The sequence below is a fragment of the Haplochromis burtoni genome, unplaced genomic scaffold (assembly GCF_018398535.1).
Source record: "Haplochromis burtoni strain Fernald_Lab_line unplaced genomic scaffold, NCSU_Asbu1 Contig_48, whole genome shotgun sequence".
NCBI classification, from domain to species: domain Eukaryota; kingdom Metazoa; phylum Chordata; class Actinopteri; order Cichliformes; family Cichlidae; genus Haplochromis; species Haplochromis burtoni.
The window spans coordinates 2,342,955-2,365,070 of NW_024582409.1; the positions used below are offsets into that span (position 1 = coordinate 2,342,955).

At 42.8% G+C, this 22,116-nt stretch overlaps 1 protein-coding gene across 1 annotated transcript in view; it reads left to right on the forward strand.

Moving 5' to 3' along the window:
- igsf3 (immunoglobulin superfamily, member 3) overlaps positions 1-22,116 on the forward strand; it is a 78,282-nt gene that overhangs the window by 43,483 nt on the left and 12,683 nt on the right. The window contains exons 3-6 of the mRNA XM_005921346.3: positions 4,560-4,979; positions 7,983-8,369; positions 14,496-14,903; positions 17,338-17,763. Coding sequence (XP_005921408.1) covers positions 4,560-4,979; positions 7,983-8,369; positions 14,496-14,903; positions 17,338-17,763 — 1,641 coding nt within the window. The remainder of the gene's footprint in view (positions 1-4,559; positions 4,980-7,982; positions 8,370-14,495; positions 14,904-17,337; positions 17,764-22,116) is intronic.

Consider the following 22,116-nt stretch of genomic DNA (forward strand, 5'->3'; position numbering starts at 1 on the left):
GTCTCTCCACAATCTGTAATGATTTGAGGTCACCTGCAGATGTTGGTCCAAAGTCGATGCACCATCTACCTGGAAATTTTAGAGCACATCATACTTCCATCTCCTGACAAACTTCATGGAGATGGCAATTTCCTTTTTCCAGCAGGACCTAGCACTTCCCCACAGTGCCAGAACTGCTACCAAATCTTTTGCTGACCATGTTATTACTTTTACTATTACTGTGCTTGATTGGGGTAGCCCACTTGCCTGACCCCATGTGAATCTATGGAGCGCTGCCAACACCTAACACTGCAGAAGAGTTGAAGGCTGCAAAGCAGCCTGGGAAACCTCAACGGTGCCACTCTCCTTTGATGCCAAAATTGGTGGATGTGGTTCAGGAGGTAGAGCAGGTTCCACTAATCGGTAGGTTAGTAGGCTGGCTGCTCCAGTCTGCATGCTAAAGTATCCTTGGGCGAGATGCTGAACCCCGAGTTGCTCCCAATACATTGGGTTTGAATGTGTGTGTCAATGTTAGATAGAAAGCTAGAAAACACTTAGACACAGAAAAAAGTGCTTGCATGAATGTTGTGTAAAGTACATTGAGTTTAAAAGTGCTATATAAGAACCAGTCCATTTACCAAGCAATTTATGGTAGAAAATCCCCAATCAATTACTGGAGTATATAAATGATAGGGGTGGACAACATAATCAAAATTATACCACAGCAGTTCAGGGAAACTTGTAATAGTGATATTTGTAGAGATGCAGGGGGGAAAAGCTTGTTTTATTGGTGATTGCAGTTTACCGGCATAGGCTTGTGTAAGTGCAAAGAAAATTATGTGCATTTTACTGCCATTGACAACACACTGCCTATTTTGAAGTGTGAAACTAATGCCACAAGGTGCCGGTAGCAGGTCGCTGTACAATATTGTCACATAATAAATTTGAAATTAAAAAGTGTTTTCTAACGTGGCTTTTTGTGCAATGCAACCACATCTGCAATTTCCATCCATCTTTCCGTCGTATGGACCAATAACTATCGAGTGCTCCAGAAATACTCGTCATTTGTTTAATTTCAGGCTCGCACATCACCTGCTGCTAGTATCTTTTGCTTGGGTGCCTTCATAGCCTAGTTGTATTCGGCAGTGTATTTTTGCTTTCAGTTTGTTGTTTCCACATTCAGGAACAGTTTTCCTGTTTGTATGAAAGTTTGTTCAAAGTTTTGTACTTTGCTGGAGGTTGTTGAAGTTCATTCTCAGACATGGCTGGATTTTTGTTGGTGCTGTGCACACAAAGGAACATTGATATTGTTGATATCATGAAGAAAACGCGTTTTTTTTTTTTTCTTTATCACACAAAGCATCATGCTGGTATTATCATGGACAATGTGACATGGTAATTTTTGTTATTTCAAGTCTTTTCTTTCTTTTTTAAGGAAACATTTGAATAATTTCTGGTGATATAGTAGTGTGTATTTGTGTGTATATGTATATTAATGTGTATTTTATTTCATTTTTTAAGAAATACTGTTATTTATCCCAAAAGCTGAGACTGTACTATTTTATTGTTGGCAAAACATTTTAAAAAATCAATAAAATAAAGACAATATCACAAAACTAAACTAGACACCCTTAAATGAACTGCAGTGCCTGTGTTCATTGTGATGGAAAATACTTTGCCTGGTCCAAAAGTGTGGGTATTGATGTTATAACAGCTCAGACAACAACTGAGGCCTTTAACTTCTGAAGTGAAAAGAAGTCAATATTTTTCTTCAATAAAACGAGTTATTTGCCCAAGCGCTGGGCTTCGGCAACCACAAATTCTGCTTCTGAGCTGTGTGATCTTCAAGAAAAAAAAACACAGAATGTCCTTAGATTCATTTCTAAAGGCTCTTGTAATGTTTGCAGTTAAGGACAGAACAGGTAAAATAAGTCCTCAGAAGTGTGTGTGCATGTGTGCATGCACGTTTTTTTATTTTTTTTATTTTTTTTATTTATTTATTTTTGCATGTATGCCAGAGAATGCCATCTCACGCTGTTCCTAATCCTTTGCAGATTGAGGTCAGTGGTACTATTGGATGATCCCGGTGTACAACTTCAGCCCGACTGCTGGAAAGGCTGAGATTGGCTGGTGTTATCTGATTTGTTCTGTCCTCCCGACATATCCGGTGTAGGGCTCTGATTGGCTCAGACGCCTTGAGATGAGGTCAAAAATATTAAATATGCCCACAATAAACGGGCCATCCGACAGGAGGAAGCAGCTAACTGCTTTCACCGTCCATTAGTGTGTCTACAGAAAGAATGCAAGTCGATTTCAGGATTGTATTGGTGGGTGCGGTTGTTATAGTAACTAATGACTGTTCTCACAGGCCCTCAGCACCATGTGGGAGAGTTGCTATGGCAATGCCAGGTTGTAGCGTAGGTGTGTTGTATGTGAGGTTGCTGTTCACTCATTGTTGACAGGAGTGTCAGAGTGAGAGGACTTTGCTACAACCAGTGTTTGAACTGCAGAACTTTTGTGTATTGAAAACACCACAGAGCAAAGAAGAGATATTATATATTATTAATATTATTAGATATTATTAATATTACAGGAGTAACTTGCACTGGATTATGAAACTGATGTCCAAATTAACTAACCAACTCCAAAATGTATAATCAGCTACTAATTTATATTTAATTTCATCTTTGAGAATCCATCATTCAAACAACACAAATTTTAGAAGAGTCCCATAAGATCACACCAGAGTGATTCTGCGGAAGTTCATAACTGATAATATTTAACAATTATTTCCCAGCAGTTACCATCATTACCACTAATTGCTCTGTTTCTGAAACTGTTACAAATAAAGTATTTGAATATAAACACTAATCCAGGCTCAGTAAGATTCCCATGTCAGTTATTTTATTATTGCAAGAAACAAACAAATACATCAGCAGGATAGCTTTATTATTCCTGCCCAAGGCTCCCATTTGCATCCCTTGCTGCTAGGCGGTTTTTCGAGCACTCAATATGACCTCTAGTGAACTTCCAAATTACCTTGAATCAGACCTTGTCTGTGTTTTTGTAAGACACAAAAATGCAGAAACTGTTTATTCTCGTCTGGACTTTTTATACATCTTTACTTAATCCATTTTCAGGAGGCAGTGTCTTATCAGATTGTGGCCCACCTGATTACTTTCCGTATTTTTGTGCCATTACTATCTCATTGTTTTCTTTTTCTTTGAGTGCTTTGTTAAACTCTGGATAACCATATATTGAGTCTCTCTCAAAATCCTCTTTGGTTCTATGCACTGTTGTCCCTCTGATATCTCTTTCTTTTTTAAAAGCAAATGACAGACATCACCACAGTGGCCTCTACTTGCACACATTCAAAATAATGCAAGAGTAAAGCTTTTCTTTCCCACGCATCTACACTTAGACGCAGCAAGTTACTGCGCAGAGGCAGACTCAAACATGCTGAATTGTAATCTTCACAGTGACATTCCCTTAGGAGCGTGAATAGCCAAACACAATGCACTTCAATTTTCTGGCTTTTAAGAAGTGGTCACAGTCCCTGCATGGCAAAGCGCAGAATCCTCTGTGTGAATTATTTACCCAATTAAATTTTGTCCAGTAACCTTTATTTCTAGCATGATCCGCCCCCACCCCCTATGACTGACCTTATTGCCTTTTGGTGTTTTTGCTCGTCTGTAATGGATTTAGTTTTGGAAGCTCAGATCTAATGCTGTCTCTATTTCAGTCTTCCTGACACACATACATAAAGTTTTGCTCTGGTACCTATCTAAAAATACCTCTTTAGCTATTTCAGGTTCCCTTTTAAAGGCTATACATGTTTATTTCTGTCGGTGTGTAGAGTCACTCCATCTTCCTTTCTGAAATTATCACATTTTGATGTATCTTCTGCTTCCTTGCACCCCCCATCTCTCTGATCTCTTCTGTTCTCAACCATCTGGCTTGGATCCCATCCTTTTTATTCTCAGTTGTATTGTAGATAGAAGGGGTTGGGCTGAATTTATTACAGTAAATTTCGGTCTTGCTGTTTTGTATATTTACTATGCGTGATCCAAATGTTCCAAAAGTTTAGTGAGACACTGTAAGATGACATTTTATTATGTTTTCTGTAGCCAGCCATATGGGATATAATCGGTCTGAAAGAAGTGCCAGAGGGGTCTCTGGAGGATTCTGTCTGTGTGAGATGGAGAAAATACCATCACCACACAGTAACATGTGAAAGTCATATATGGAAGAGGAAATGGAGGGCAGTCACCTCAGGGAAAAAAGCAAGGCTGCATTTACACCTTTTCTCACACTGCATAAAATTAATAGCTAACAGTAGAATGGACATTATCACATGTATAATAGCTGCAAACCCCCCAAAATGCTTTTTTGGGTGTATTTGGTTTTCCTTTTTAATCAGCTTTCTATTGTTTAAGGTCTTTTTTTTTTTCACAGAGGTAAAGGGTTCATATATTATTTAAGGAAGCAGATGATGCTATTCTAAAACTGAGTAATTACAGAATAATTACCATTATACACGCTAAGTAATAATTGCCCCTGTTCTTCTGTTTGTTTTTCAGTTATTGCTGACTCTTTGACAGTAACAGCTCCGGCCCAGACTTTGTCCAAAGTGGAAGGCGACACGCTACAGCTTACCTGCGAGGTGTCTCGGACCACAGTGCAGCACACTCACTTGTCAGTAGGCTGGTACTTAAGGTCCCCAGAGGACCCAACCGCCCCGCCTCAGGAGTTAGTCACATTGTCAAGAGACTTCGTTTTGCGCTCTGGGGGGCCGTATCGGCAGAGAATGGCAGCGGGGGACCTCAGGCTGGATAAAACGGGCGCTACAGCCTACAGGCTGACCATTCACAAGCTGCAGCCAGTCGACCAGGGGCTGCTCTACTGCCAAGCTGCTGAGTGGATTCAGGACCCAGATGGAAGCTGGTTTGCTATGACCCGCAAGCAGAGCGACAAGACTCAGCTCCGTATTCAGCCCACTGGTGAGTGAATTGTAAATGGACTGCTTTAAAAAAAAAAATTTACCTTTGCATACACAGTGCAACTATCATTCAGCTCTCTCACTGAACCATTTATCAGTGGATAAAGCTGCCGTCCAACAAGACCGTTATACTTCTTCTCCATTAGCTTCTACTCGGCTCAACTGTACTCTGTTTCAGTCATTTTTCATTACAAGTGAGTACCACCGCAACGTTGGTGGGCTCGACACAGGTCGTTTGGAACCCCAGCCAAGTGGATATTAAAAAAGGTACCTGTTACCAGGTACTGTCATCCAATGGAACACCCTAAAACAGAGGTGAGCCTGGCAGAGTTGGTACTAGTGGAACAGAGGCTTTAGAAACACCGACATGAGGAACTGGGGTTTGAACCACTAACCTTGTGAACCCTAATTCCCTTTCTCTCTGCGCCTCAGAGATAGGCCGAAGGGATCGTATTCTGTGGGAAAGAAAAGGAGGGGTGGTGGGCAGGGTATAGATATTGGTTAGTGTCAGTCCCCTCTGTCCTCTTGAGTGGCACACACTCATGCATGTGGGCCGGGTTTCACTGATTGCTGATCAGTATCTCCGGCTAAGCTCATTAGCTTTCTAAAAAGGGCTTAACTAAACCTCCGCAGATTCTCTACTTTTGTATTTGTGTCTGTTTGATGGGCAACATTACAAGCACATCCAAGAAAAATGTAACCAGCTCCAAATAGTGTGGGTGTTTGACACAGGAGACCTATGGCTTCCACATAAGCAGCTTCCCCAGCAACATGTGGCCCATGGTTCAGAAGGCAGAATGTGTTTTTCAGCCACTTCCTGCCAACAGTTTGTCCGGTGTTGATTGGGCTAGAATGCATTGCTATGAGAGAGACAGCTTTCTTTTAATGCTTCTGCCAAATGTAAAGGAAGAGACCTATGGAAAGCGGAAAGCATTAAGGAAGTTTCCAGCTTAGGGAGGTACTGCGGGGGTAGCAATAACAAGGTTTGCGTGATGTGCAAGTGTGTGGAAACAAAGAATGTGTTGAGTGGGCTCATATGATAATTATTTAATAGGCAGCCAACCTCTAGACCAAAAAGATGAGAAAAAAAGGCAGCTTAATATCTCATTACATGTCCTTATAGCTTCTCACCCGACTCGAGCCCATCACATTCATTGTCCTGCGTTCCACATACATAAAGTATCCCTTTGTATGCTTCCAAGAAAGGGCCAAAGAGATGGGTGATAAACTGCTTTGACATTAGCTCAGTTACCAAGAAAGCACGCAGTGGCGAATGTCTCATGCCAGTAAATCACTTCAAAGAGGAGTCATTTTGCTTTTCTCCATTAAGCATCAGATCCGCTCTGGACCAATGCGACTTGATGGTGCCCCAGATAGTCGTGCGTGGATGAGAAGGAGAGTGAGAACTCCGATGTAAAGCAGGTTTGTCAGATGAGCTCCTGCTACTTTAGTGAGGAGACAAAGGGCACAAAGAGCTCATCTCTAAACATCCTTTGTCACTCTCTGTCTTCCCTATAATCTATAATGGATGCAGGGTTGTTGCGTGACAAAGAGAATAAAGCAGTTGCGTTGTGCAAGCTATGAATGTAACTGCTCAAACTTCAGTGTAATGCGTAAATTCATTTTGGTTTTCTTTCCACGTGCTTATTGCATGACGAAGGAGCCACTTGCACGCCTTAAGGCTGAACTGGTGTATGTGACGTTCCACCTGTCCAAGTGCATATTTGACAGAGAGCCAGGGAAATTTAGAAAGGAGAGGGAGCAGCTTCTCCATTAGACTCCTATTATAAAAGATGGAGTGGATCTCAAGACAGCCCCATCACTAGCTAATCACCCACTGCCGGCATCAGAGAGATGAGCAACAGACAGAATCTTAATGTACCTTTCACTCCCCCCCCCCCCCCTTTTTTTTCCCCCACCATACCTATCTTTTTTGGTCATTCCACTCATCTCCTCCCTTGTTCCCTTCTTTCACATACCCTCTTATTTTTCTGCAAACATTGCTCATCACTGCAGGTTTTTTTTCCTTCCTCCTCTCCTCCTCACTTTGGCTGCTTGTGCTTATCATTTACTTTTTTTTTTTTTTTTAATTACACCCCAACATGAATATGTGTTGGCTCTTTAAGATGATCTTCTACCAGATCTATACTGTATTAAATTAAAAAAATAATCCCAGTAATGAATGCGTAGAGTTTCCTAATATGTATTTAATAATATATTTGGAATTTGTTGCCAGCAACACATGGCAGAAGGCAGATTTATACACATTTATGTTTTGTATGTGTCAACAATATTCTCTTACCTCTCATCATAATTATCTCTGCGTAACTAGCTCCATACTAGGGGCAGGCTTTGACCTTTTCCACACGAGTGCATTTCTCAGAAATTCACTTTAAAGTCTTTGTAATTACTGCTTGGGGCTACCAACTCACTGAGATGTTTTGCAGCTGTCTCCGATACGTACAGAACTCAGGATCTGAACATTAATATAACAAACAGACACAAATGCAATTGCACATGCAGAGACAACAAGCATGATTTGGCCAGGTAGGGGGCCCTACCAGTGTTTATTCTGCTCTGTGGTTTTAGATCATGCAGGAAAGAAAAAGCGTGCCTGACTGTTTCAAACAGCTAACGAGAATTTTAATTAGAAGTGGGGTTTTTTTTTCTAATTGCAGAGGTGAAAACTAGAGAGGAGAGAGCAGGCCTGTCTGTTATGCCACTATCCCACCGAGTGACCTCAACCATCTCTAATTTATATTCTTTTTCTCTGCACGAGCTGATGCCATGTTATTGCCCCATGGCTTTCCTGAATACATCAAACCCCACCTCTACCACCCACTGCTCAGTCTTCGTAACCCCTTTCTCTTGGGTAATGCATGTTCAGCTTACCAAGAAAATGAAGCAGCACTGTGCGCTTCGGTTTCGAGCAGCTTTAATTGAAATCTCCGTGCATTTATTAGCCTTTAACCTTGTTGTTTTCATTTGTTTTCCTTTCTTTCAGACCGGGATTTCAGCATCCAGGTGAGCACGGAGCGACGGTCCTTCACGGCCGGTGAGCCGCTGGAGCTTCGCTGCACCATTGAGGCGCAGAATGTCCCCGAGCGTTTCTTCTCGGTGTCGTGGGTCTTCAGCAGCTCACCGGTGGCCGTGGTGGGCCCCAGTGCCGTGCCTAATCTGGGCCCCGATTATGTCGCCCGGGAGGCCGCCGGTCAAATGACTGTGCGCAAAGAGAGCGTCAACGTGCACCTGCTCAAGCTGCAGCACTTGCGCCCTGAAGATGCCGGCAAGTATATCTGCCGCGTAACAGAGCGGGAGAAGACGCCCACGGGTGACTTCATCGACCGCAGCAAGAGATCCCGCAATGTCCAGATCACAGTCCAGGCACTGAGTGAGTAATAATCTGTTCACTGAAGCCAGTTGTGTGGCCGTCCTGTCCTTAGTTGTCAAGTTCACTAAGAATGATGACATTTTGATAATGGCTGTTTTATCTTCACTTAGTCCACATATAATATCGTGCTGTGATCCTCTGCTGCGTTTCTCTGCCACCCCACCCCTGTGTCCTGTCCTTCTAAGGGTGGCTATAACGGATAGCTGCAGAGGTTCTATTGTTAGCTGTGAGTAAGAGGGAATGGGATAATGCTACTCTTATTCCTGATGTATTTTCTGTTTGAGTGGATTGCTAAGGATTGGTAATGCAGCATTATGGTCCTTCCCATTTCCTTGGCTTAGTGGGGGAGATGGGGAGGGTGGGTAACACTATAGTAGGATAATGGAGAGCAGAAGAGTCCTGAGTGAAGGAGGCTGAGCTAACAGCCATGAAATGAAAGTGTGGAGAAAGAAAAGAAGCAGAGAATGGCATCTAGCTCTCCAGGGCCCTCTAAGTGGCTCCCTAGGCTAAATTAATGTGTTCTGCTGGGGCAAACCTCCTCAGCTGGGTTAAGCAGGGCTAGCCAATGGGGTGATGTCAGCCTTGCAGCTGATTGATACAAATATACAGTTAAACCTTTAAAACCTTGTTCCCAAATCACTTCTGGTGTTTTTTCTTCTACACAGTCATAGCATCTGTGTCTGATGCTGCCTTCCCTTGTCTCTCTGTGCTACCATGCCTCTGAGGACTAGAACAGTGCATGGAGCCAGCCAACTGATACCAGCATAATAAAACATAATGGCCACAAAGTAGTATCTCTGCTCAAGCAGCCGATGCTACCTTATTCTGACCGTTCTGCAGCCCCTGTTAAATCACCCCAAAACAATGGCCCAGAGCCTGCAGCAGTCTCTTGGGAATATCTCTGTATGGAAGGTTTGTTTTTCCAACAAAAGGCCCTAATGCCATATAAAGGATGTTTATAGGGTTTACACAAGATAATGGGCATGGTTATTGGTGGAGAACTTTCATGAAACACAGCAGTAGTGTTCGGGGAGCGTGTGTGTCGTATGCAGACTTTCCTTATGCCTCCTTTCTCTTACATTCAGGCACAGGCACAAAGTTCGAAGATGTGCTTCATCACTTTAATTTGTGGAATTGGGGGGAAAGCTGTTAATGGGTTGCGACAGGGGTTTATAGTTGATGATTTAGCGGCAGGCAGAGGTTACAGCGAAGGAAAAACAGGGGTAAACACTCATGACAAATGAATGTTGATGGATGGAGTTTACCTTTGCACTGAGAGAGGGAGGGAGAGCTCACTTGCCAGACTGAATCTCTATCATAAAGATGGAAGGGACAGGTGATAAGGTAGGGAAAGAGAGTTGGGGCTCTTTGGGATTGGAGAGAAAAATGCATTCTGTTCAGCACAAAGGAGAAGGAGCCGGTGGGTAAAAATTGAAAAAATAAAATAACAGGGAAAGGAACGTTGACTAGACCAAGAGATTTTTAAGGGTAGGCAGGCAGATATATCTACATGTTACAGTCTATTCTTAGCTGTGTAAGAAAACTATGAGCTGTTCGAATGAAAGACAAAAGTAAAGGATGAAGCATTTTCCCTTTTTTAATGTGAATCTGATAGAAATAAGAATTGAATTCATTTCATATTCACAGAGGACTCATGCTTATTAGGAGGGCCGGTGAGCTGAGAGGGAGGCAGCAGAGCTTGGCCTAAGGGAAGGAAAAAAAATGTGAGAATTCTTAAGCCGCACCCCCCACGAGACAGCAGCACTAGCTCCGCAGAGGGGAGGAGAGCTTATGGGTCAACCAGAGCTCCGTGATGTTTGATGGATGCTGAAGTGATAGGAGTCTAGATAAAGCAGAAAAACAGAGCAGAAGAGTCAGTAAAGACTTTTATCCTTCTCCTCTGAAGTGCCACTGAGCCCTGTGATCTGAACCTTCTTTCCTGTGCGTATTAAGGACTTGGTGAACAAGCTTCACAAGGTTCAGGAAGAGAATCTCAACCCACACACACACACAAAACTTATCAGTGTGTCTACTGTGGCTGTCACTCTGATGTGCCTGGGGCCAGTTACAAAACTGCACTATCTTACCCTGACACATGCTTCCATACACACTCATAAGCATGCAAACAGACGCACACAGCACTTTTACAGTGTTGCACTCCAGGGAAAAGCTCAGCAATTTGATTTATTGCCCATGGCCACCTCTGCTCTGTGAATTGTTTGACACAGACAGAGTTATTCTAGCTATCTCTTGGATTCAGTTTGAGAAGGAGTTACGCTTTTGGATAAGTTCCTGTGTCCTAAAATCCGTATCAAATATAGTATCTAGATCCGATCACTTTTCCTTTTTTTTTCTCTTGCTTTCTTTTTGGGGGGCTTTTTGTGTATTTCATCTTTAATTGATATCGTGGACATTTTGCCCTAATCGACACTTACACGTCATTATTTTCCATCATCTAGTTTTCTATGAGCACAGTGACTGTGCTGGTGCAGTCATAGCTCTGCCTTGATCTGTGTTTTATAAGCAGCCAATATTTTATCAGGATTGGGAACTAAACATAAATTATACAGTAATTTTCATACAAGGAAAAACATAGCAGACAGAAACCACAGGCTACGTTCCCACTAAAAACAATGACCAGCCCCAGTCTGTTTTTTTTCAGTATGGAACTGGTTCCAGGTTTGGACCCAGCGCTGCACTAGTGGAAAAAAGATGAAAATGTTTTGAAAAACCTCTACTTTACACAAGTGTAGAGATTGCAGTAAAATTCTGGCATGGGAGTAAAATCTATGGAGAGAAATATGCCTAAAAATGCATATGCTATGATCCACAAGTGTAACGATTTACAAATGTGTACAGTAATTTATGAGGACTCACAAATGTGTGGTTCAGTCCTTGCACAAATGTGAAGTAAAACTATTTAATTTTATTTACATTTATTTATTTAGATTAATTTTTCCAGAATGAAGACTGATCATTTACACACAATTTTTTAAGTTTGGTTTCACAGCTCTGATCATTTTCTCTTTCAAAAAGCTTTCTGTGCATTTAAAAGTCTAAAAATAAAAATACAAATAAAAATATTGGGGAAATCCGTTTTTAAAATCTACAAATATAAGTCTTGGTTTTGGTATCAGTCTTAAAAATCTTATCAGTTGGTATGTAAGTAAGTAAGGTTTACTTATATAGCACTTTTCAAGAACAAAATTCACAAAGTGCTTTACAAAACAGAAGTATGTATACACCAAGTTGGTTTGATTGCACTGGAATGGCTGGCGCATTAGCGTGTCAATTGAAACTAGTGCCAGCTACCCCTCACACCTCTTGATTTGATATACTTGTTAGCCTCATGATCAACCAGTCTTTTCCAGTCGAAATTAAAAACAAAGCAAAACAAAACAAAAAAAAAGATCAAAAGGGCCCGGCGGCTTTCAAGAGAAGTGGGAGGCAGAGTAACTGATCGCTAACATGAAAGGGTAAACCTCTTTGTCTTGTGTGCGGAGCCGATGTGACCATAATTGAAGAATATAGCACAAGATGACACTATGAAACAAAACGCCAGGACAAACAGCAGAATCTTCAGAAGGCAGAAGAGATGAAAAGAAGTTTGGTGTCATGGCAGACTGTGTTCACAGAAGCAACATTTCAAAGAGAGGCTGTTGTTAAAGCCAGTTTTATTGTGGCAGAAGCAATGGCCAAATCAGCCTGGTGACAAAGTGAGGAGGAATTTTTAAAGTGCTGCATATTTAAAGTGTGCAATCCCAGACAAAAAGTAAGCATTTTAAGTACTCGGAATACTGTTACCGATTGTCTTTGTGAGGTTGCCACCAATCTGCAAAAACAGCTGATGGAAAAAGGAGAAGACTTTGCTGCAAATTCCCTTCCTGTGACATGGCTGATACTGCCCAGCTCTCGATCTTCATGCGTCGAGCTGACTCCAGGGGAACTGTTGGAAATTAAATCAATGCAATGGCACAACTAAGGGAAAAGACATATTTGAAGAAGTAATCGAAGTGGGTAACTTAAATGAAGCTGCTTTGGGGGAGCGCCAAAGGAATGACAACAGATGGACCGCCTGCGATATGTGGTGAAAAGAGTGGCTTAGTGGACAGCTGTGTGGGAGAAGACGCACTGGTGAAGTCACAGTTTATAACTGCCTTATACACCAGTAAGTGTTGTGTGGTAAAACCCTGAAAGTGGAACATGGAATTAGCCCGGTAACACCAACATTTATCATTACATGAACCAATGGTTTAAGAGATGATGTCTGGACATGAAGGCATGCCCTATCACACAGAAGCGTCATGGTTAAATGAAGGGAAAGTGCTGGAAAGCTGTTTCAAGTTGAGTTTATGGAAAGCAAAGGGAAAGATGCCAAAGAGCTCGTGGATGAAAAATGGCTCTGTGAGTTTGAATTTTGGTGCGAAATACCAGTTCACTGTGGTAGGGGCAGCTTCAGGGGTAGGGCCATGTGATGATGAAACATGCAAGAGCTTTTAAAGCCAATCTGGCCCTGTGGGAAACACAGATGTTAGAAGGAAACCCGAGTCACTTGCTGTCAATCGATGATGGAGCAGATCTGTAGCGCTGCATTGCCCGTTGCACTTTTTGTTGAAAAACTGAGCAAACACAACTGCGCTCTCAGAGCGAGTTTTCTGACTTCGAAGCCCAGAAAATCAAGTTTGAACTTCTCAGCAATCCATTTGCAGTTGACTGTGAAAGAGCACCTATAAGCACACACACACACACACACACTCACACAAGCTGCTCCAATGCTCTGCATGTTTGGCAGCACTTAACTGCATTTGGCAACTTTCCTCTGTGATAAAGACGAACACCAAACAGGAGTCTCGTTACTTGTGCACACGTTCAATCCATCCTGAAAATATTCACAGCACAGAACCTGAACCAAACACTGAACTTGCAGTTTGAAGAGAAAAACAACGACCAGGCATCTGGCTTAAGCTGTTTTGCATCACAGCAAAGTGTGGTTAAATATATATGCTTCTTTTTTTTCTTTTTTTTTAATCTTTCAACAGATTGATCATTAAAATGTTGTTTCGTTTGTTGGTGTTAATGAAATCAGAATAATTTTAGATTTCCATCATGGACAAAACAGTTTTAATAGTCTGCAAGAAAACATTTTTTCTGGAAATGACTCAGAAAAAAAGTGCATATTGAGAAAAATACATCAAAAATAAATTCTACTGATACATTCTTTCATTTTTTTCCTCCTTTTCTCATTTGTTTGTTAGACACAAGTGTTCTTAATTCTAAGATATTGTAGGAGAGTTAGAGTTTGTATTTCTGTATGAATAATTCACCATAATACAAATAATTATAAAAAAAAAATCATGGGTCACTTCAAGTCTGTTTTTTTTTCAATAAAATATTTACCATGATTTGGACGTAGCCCCTCTATGACTGACCTTGACAGTCCTTGTTGTTCAAAGGCCACTCATGAGTTAAAGGATGCTGATCAGCCACAACATCAGTACCACTGATCAGTGAAGTGAATGACATTCTGCTTTGTAATAAGATGAACAAACTTTGAGCCTTAACATTAATGGCCTCAATATGAAGCACCTTTAGCAACACAGTGGGGGAGCTACACAACATTAAGTAGGCAGATAAACTGTTGTGACTCGATGTATTAGAGCCCACTTGGAATTTGACCTGACAAACAGACTCTGATGAAAAGGCTGAAGAAAACTTTTCTCTGGTCTGATGTGACAGAAGTGCAGCTCTTTCGTCAGAATGGCCCTGTGACAGCCCACAGTTTAAAAAACCACAGTTTACCCATGGAGAGACCTGAAGATGTCACATTTTAAGTCTGTTAAGACATGAACTTATTGAAAAACACTGCAAGCCATGCTGGATAGACTTTTGCAGAGTTCTGAATTTAGTAATCCATCCATCGCATCCATTTTATTTTGCTTATTGGGGGCAGGTCACAGGGGCAGCAGCCCAAGCAGAGAAGCGCAGACTTCTTCTCCCCAGCCTCCCCCTCCAGCTTATTAGTATTATTATTTATGTAAATGGGCGTGTGGATATTTTCTCAGTCAGCTTTCTCTCTGCATCACAACCAACTCACTGTCTATCTCTGTATTTTCTCTTCCCACTCAGAGAGCAACATCACAGTGTTCTTGTCCAGTAACTCCTCAGTGGTCCTAGAGGGTGACGTGATCCAGCTGACCTGCACAGTCCACGCTACCACGGGCCCCGTGTCTGTTGTCTGGCAGTGGACAGACAGCAAAACAGCTTCACTGACCAAGGAAGTGGCTTCCATTGATCGGGACGGCACAATATGGCATAGCCCCAGCTACAGAGAGCGTGCCAGTTATGGGGAGATACGCGTGGAGAAGGTGCGAGCTGACACATTCTCTCTTTCCATACACAACGCCTTACCTGGGGACAGGGGCCTGTACCGCTGCTCAGCCACTGAGTGGCTTCACACCGGCTCTGAATCTGAGCTAAACTGGGAGAAGAGTGAAGAAAGATCCGACACCAAGATGGTCAATGTCACAACTGTCGGTGAGCAATGTCATCCTAATCTGATCTGTATTCTAATATCTACAAGTCAGTGAGGCATGTAAATGCCCTGACAATTCCAGCATGTCTGTACACAGAATCAAAGGGACACACATGGGTTTTGTGATTTGCTAAAGACTGACAAATGGCTCAGGAAAAACATGGAGTCCACATGGTAGAATAAAGCATGTTTTATTCATGTACTGCTTAGGGGCTAGAGCTATTATGACACACACTCTCACACCACCTGCCTCATGTCAAGAGCAGTGCTTCCATGACACCCATGATAGACCCACACGTGCGCGCACACACACTTGGATTAGCCAGAATTATTAGAATGGAAATGCAGTGGAAATGTGTTTCACAGTCTGTGGGTCTCCTCTGTCATTGCTGACTTAAGCTGAACATCCTCAGTACAGGCGGAGGAAGCCACTGGAGCAGAGCAGTGAGGCGCTGGCAGGGCAGGAGCACCGTGTGCAGTATGCGCACACACACACATAGACACACAACTAACGGATTAGCTCCCTACAGCAGCAGACAGTGGTGCTGCAGAGAGGAGATGTCAGTTTTTAAGTGGCCATTTCTTAAGTTTGGGCAACAACAGAAACATTTGTTTGAGGAACAAGGGACATATTATGCAAATCCGAAAAAAGGAAGTCCAAAGATGTTCATCTTTCTTCAGTTGCACTTCTCGACAACCCTCTTCTCCTCCATGCTTGGCTTTCTAAACAGGCATGATAGCATGACGGTCAATACGTGTGTTATGTCTGATTTGTTTTGGCCTGTGTTTTTCCTCACTTTAGCTTCCAAAAGCATGTTTATTGGACCTAAACCTACCATGTGAATGGAGCATTTGATTTAATTAAGCATTATTCTTTTTTTTAATGTATTTAAAAAGAAAAAGAAGATCTTACACTTCTGTTCCTGAGCTTAAAAGGCCAATAGTAGCATTTTCCGATTGAGACAAGGGGTATATTATTGGACATATACTGGACATTCAAAACTTGCATCAAAAGCAGGGTTTGTCCCACCCAGCCTCCGACAACAACAAACACAGGATTGATTACTGCTTGTAAAAGCAGTGACTGACAGTGTGGTGGGTGAAATTTCATGCGGCCACTGTGCCCATACCGTATTCTATATCATCCTTATTCACAATTCCCTTTGCTTCCTGACAAGACCTACTGAGAATAGCAAGTGGATGTCCTCTGGGACTTATTTCCAGTTGACTGGCATTAGGGGCCCTTATGGTGTTTCAGGTGGCACACATAAGCAGACAAACGACAGTGGAGGGTAGATATTCACACACACGGTGTTCCAAACAATCAAGCACACTTTGTACGGTAATGGAAAGAAACACAATGTTTATTCACACACAAAAAGAGAGTTGTATGGGGAAAAAAATGGATCAGCGTGAAATCCTCTTTTCTGTCACTGAGGCAGACAGACTGTGAGGGGAAAATGGAAGAGGGTTGCCAGGCGATGAGAGATGGAGTGAGAGGGGAGAGTTATTGTCTGTTAGAGAATTATGGCCCCAGGCGGCTGTCCCAGCTGTAGCCAAGTCTGGACAGAAAGCCATTGATTACATCCTGAAGGACGCTGAGGATGATGACTGTCAGAGGACAGGAGAGGGTGAGGGACGGAGAGAAAGCAACGATGCTGTCGACAAGAACATAATGGAGAATGCGCAAAGTCTCAAGGAAACGAATTATCCGATCTGGCAAAAGTCAGACTTCATCAACATGTTTTCATTCCACCTCACGCTTTTTTTTGTTGTTGTTTGTGTTGTATCTGTGTATGACCATCTTTCTCATTTTCAAGTGCAATCAGTCACATTCAATGAGTGCCCTGAAATAGGTGCAGCAGGGCCAGAGAGAAAAGGGATTGGTTTTTTTTATTATTATTATTATTATTTATTTGTTTCACCCAGTCTATCTCTTTTCTCTCTCTGATCACTCTTGTTTTCCAGTGTAGGTGTCTGTTGGCAGTAATATAAGGAGTTGGGAGATTGTTTTTAGCTTAATGAGGATAGTTTAGACTTGGCAAGCAGTTGAGCGTAGATCGAGCATCGGCGCTTAGAGGAAATCTCCCCCCTGGGTTTTCTTTGTTGCATCACCGTTAATTTTGAGGCGCTCTCTCACAGTCAAGCTTACAAATTCACACTCACGCGCACACACAGCTGTCTTTTGACACCTGTAATGATGCTGGAGAATACTTGGAGACTGAGAAATGCTTTACCTGTGAACTCTTAGATAAGTATGGTCTTATTCAGCAGTGGACTTTCTTCCTCCTGGTACCTATGCTGAAACAAAAACTCTTTCCAGAATGTGATTACTTTTTAAACTTTATTATGTAAAGATTTATCATTAGTCAGATAAAAAGCCCATTTGACTGTGTGCCAGCCTAACTTTCCTTCCCCTCTTCTTCCATCATCTAGAGTCCTCCTTCTCTGTGTCGGCCTCATCGCGCACACCATCCATAACCTTCGGAGACTCCTTTGATCTCCTGTGCCTGGTCAAGCCCCGCCATAACCCACGCGTCCCCACTTCCGTCACCTGGCACTTTAAGCCAGCTGGAACAGAAATCGATGGCGAGGCTGAAGGAGAGTTCAAAGAACTGGTGACTTTCACACGCGAAGGCACGCTGCAGTGGGGAGAGCAACTGCTGGGATTGGGCACCCGCACCACCGTGGACCGCTCCCACTCCCACACCAATTTCTGGCTGTCTGTGACCCGGGCTGGGCGCCGTGAGGCGGGCAAATATCGTTGCACTGCAGTCCTGTGGAGGAGGAACTACGACAACAGCTGGAGCAGAGTGGCCAATCGCACTTCCAACCCACTTGGCATCAGTGTCCTACAGCCAGGTAAAGCTGCAAGGCTGTGTTGCCAGGTTGACACACACACCTAATTGGAGTGGACACAGACCAGCACACAAACGGGGATAAACACAGATTCAAACATACAGTCACACACAGACACACACAGACTTATACACTTTCAAATAGGGTGAAGGCACCAGAGCTTAGAGGATTTCTACCTGCTCTAATTGCTCTTAGTCTGTGGTTTAGCCACTAATTGGAGTTTCTGTGTGTGTGTGTGTGTGTGTGTGTGTGTGTGTGTGTGTGTGTGTGTGTGTGTGTGTGTGTGTGTGTGTGTGTGTGTGTGTGTGTGTGTGTGTGTGACTGAGTATGCAGGGCAGGGTGGAGCCTCCTAATGGAGCGCAGTGAATGGATTGCTAAATATCCCACAGGAAGAGAAAACTGAGTGAAGGAGGGAGGAGAGAAAGTAGCAAAGGACAGAGACGGAGCGAGAGAGAAAGTGTGATAAAGGGAGTGAGCGATCTGTCCTTGAACCCTTTTCCTCAGCGGAGGCATTAAACTGTCTATTCCACCCTCATTGGCCTTCTGTGCTTCACAGGCACACTCACATGCACGCACAGAACCCATTCAGACACAGCCCAATTAGTGGCCGAATGCAAACAAAAAACCCCCACAAAGAAGCACAAACCCGCTTTGGCCCAATTTAGCCCAGTCTGATGTACCTTAACAGTACGACACTTCGTTTATTGAGGAGAATTTACCTCTGGAAAAAAGCTCATCCTGCTGATAAAATAACCCACTATTTTCGTAGGATTTAAAGCAGTCCAACTAAGCGTTGTTGTACCTGCTGTACAACAGGGGATCCGATTTGTTGGATTTAGCAGGAAGAATGTCAGCGAGATGTGTGGGTGGGATGACAAGTAGTGCTTTCAAGTGTTAAAATAATATCAGCAATCATTGAAGTGAAATACAAAGATTTGGTCTGCAGTGTTCTATATGTGACCGTGAACAATGCGTGCCTGCAGGCACCTGTTCAGGTGGGGATAAGTGAGATGCTGTATTGAGTTCAGAGGCACTTTGTGATGATCAACAGCACTTTTCAAGTCGGCCAGATGAATGTCGTTGCACGTATAGTATGAATAGTCTTTCATTCCGTGGTGCTGTTAATTCAGATGCTGTTGCAGAAAGTCATACTGCAACAGATGAAACTTTCTTTAGCAAAGCATCTTATGGTGAAAGTCAATTTGGTTGTTTTGACCAAGTGTCCCACGTCCAGTAGAATTTCAGCAAAATCATATTTTCATCAGTACATGTTCTTGTCAGTCAGTACAATACACTGACTCAGCTTTCGTACTTGATCCAAGGTCAAGATGGGTCAGCTGAACATCACCTCTCTTCCTGTTCTCAAACTCAACTCAGACTTAATGTCTCTCCCACTGCGGTCCTCAGTGCAAGCCACGCATGCACCTCCAGATGAGTGCAGATGGGACTAAAATATGTAAGAAAGAAATACGAGCAATAAGAGTTCAGTTTTATTATCTAGAATGCAGCAATACATAATGCAAACATGTATTAAACAAACCTATAGAAGCACCACAGTGCAGAGACGGTGCTTTACTTGCGTGACTGATTCTGCTCTGACCTTAACCGCTCATGCAGACCGCGCTGCATCTCCGGCCCCTTCAAAAAGTATTTGGAAATCAACTTATCATCCTGAATGCTCATTTACCTCCTGCCCGTGTGCAGTTTACTTTGTTTATCCATAACCAGAAAAATGTAAAAGGACACAAACACACAGAGACAGACATTTCATAGCAATCAGGGGTCTCCTCCTTCCACTCTCTTTTCCAGCGGTGTCTGTCTCTAAGACAAAGTGATCGGTTAGCTTGGTAATGCCATTAGTTACCATGACGATGTGATCAGTTATCGACTTCAATCCAATCAGTAACCGTAACGATGCAGTCATTCTGTGCATGAGGGCACTGTCACACAGGGGGGGGGCGAGCGACTGATTTCCTTTATCTCATTGGTTACCAAAGCTTATTTCAGTCATGGTCATGCCGTGTTCGTGTCCACTGCCTCTTATGGGGTTTTCTATCTTCTTCTTCTTCTACATTTCTTTTTTTGGTTGTGACCTGCATTTAGGCCGATGATTCATTTGTCAAAATGTAGGACGTCTCTTTCTGCCTCACGCCTCTCCTCACCATCTGTTTTTCCTCACTGTTTCCCTAAATGTTAACCACTCCTGGCTAAATGAGCGGCTGGCATTTACTGTTCCTCTCCCACAGAAGTGGGATAAAGGAGAGTGTGTGTAATGAGGTGTGAGCAAACACAGCATCTGACCAGATACATAATTGAGAGACTTTAAACCATGCTTCCAGAGGTACTTTTTCAATATGTATGAGCTGCTTTGGCAGCGTACATACATACTGCATATGGGCATGCCGCACACCTTATGGTCAGCTTCTGCAAGCTTTCATGTTAATATCTGACAGGTTGACCAGCTTGTTAAAAATGTACTGTTAAGAAACCTTGAAATGTGGCTACTTTGACCTTTGACCTACTTTGATGTACCACTACATTCAAATAATAATAATAACATATTTATATATATATATTTTTTAGTGGCTTACCAATGTATAAAGAATCACCCAACAGAAAAACAGTTTCTCTCAGCTTTCTGATGGTCTGTTATACCGCTATCTTTAATTCAGAAGAAAGGTACATGTGTGCCAAGCATAGGGAGGTTTGTATATGTGAAATGGCGCTCTTCATTAAAATATCGCTGAACTTCAAAAGCAGGGACTTAAAACTTGTTTGCCCTTAATCAACAGAAGAAAATAAAAATGTTGGAAGTCGATGAAAGCCGGACCAAACCCTCTGAGGAGTAGGCTGGTCAGCGTTATACACCGTCAAACTAGTGGGGTGTCTGTAGCCCAGTCCAAGCCTACATTTTCCAGATTTCATTAACAGTACAATGCCTGTCCCATGGGTCATATCAGACAAGTTCACCACCATATCTGCACACGCATACAGTTATTATGTTCATTATGAGAGGCAACTCTGTGCAGCAGTTTGGCTTGAATTATCCACCATAGCCTACATGGAGAAAACCATCGCTCACATAGGAGCACAACCATCATCATCCTATACAAGAGCACAGTGTCTATGTGTGCGTGTGTACACACATTTGGAGGGGGGTTGTCTCCCTGAGCAAAAGTGTAATTATCTTATGATGGAACATGATTCCGTATTAGATCCCACAGCAGAGTATAGTCGCCAACAAACGGAAATAACATAAACACGCCGTGGCTATACAGCTTCACGTACAGTGGTAGTGATATTAGATTTCACCTGATTGAGTTTTCTCTTTGTATCTTTCTGAAACGCAATAATGGCAAACACATGTTCAGCATGGCAGATCACCGGGGAAGCCTCAGTCTCTCTAACACAATCTAATATCATCTACTCATAACGCAGACTACACACACACATACACACACTCGTACGCAGAAAACACAAAACTAATTATGCTGAATCTTCCCTAATGGAACGAGAATTTAGATTAATGATAATTTGGGGAGATCAATACATTTTTCTCATCACTGTAGTGTGTGCGTGTGCACTTCTGTGCGCGCGCGTGCGTGCGTGTCTGGTATGAGGAGCGGGATATTAAGGCCGCCTGGTTATTGGCTGAGTTAGAATGATGATGGTGATGATGGGGTGGGGTGTCCCACTTAGAGTTTCTCCTCATCTAATCTCCCACACATGCGTTTCCCTGGCTACCTTTCGCTCACATGATCAAACATCGCAGTGCAGGAATGGATTCCTTTTTTATTTTTGCTTGTTCCTAGCCTCCTCTCTTGTTTTGCTCCCTTGTGGTTGCGCTTTGAGTTAGAGAATATATTCCTCATACCGTCATGTCCCGCCTTGTGGGCCAGCAGTTGGAGATGCCGCGTGCGCCCTCCTTTCATGCCACTGAAGTAGTTGCCTCCCAGGCTTTTATTGATAATGCTGCCTTCACTGCAGTGACTGGAGATTGCTGCGTATCAGGGAATAGATGGGAGCTGTCTGTCTTAGGGCCTGGCCTGTCACCCTCATGTCTTCCTTTTCTTTCTATATTGTGTTCTCACTCTTCCCATAAGTATCTAATGTCTTCTTTCCCCTTTACTCTCACTTAGCTGCATGTTTCCCTGCAAACGCCCCCAGCTTCTGCCTCAGTCTTGTGATTTTCAGTATTTTATAATTCCCTTCTTCCCTCCTCCTCATAATTCTTCAGATAGCTTCTTCACCATTGTTAGTATTTCCTGTATAATAAGGATATGGAAGCTCTGCTTGTTCTTTGCACAATAGAGGCTTTACCACAGTGTCATTGCTGGTGACAGGGTTCTAAATCTT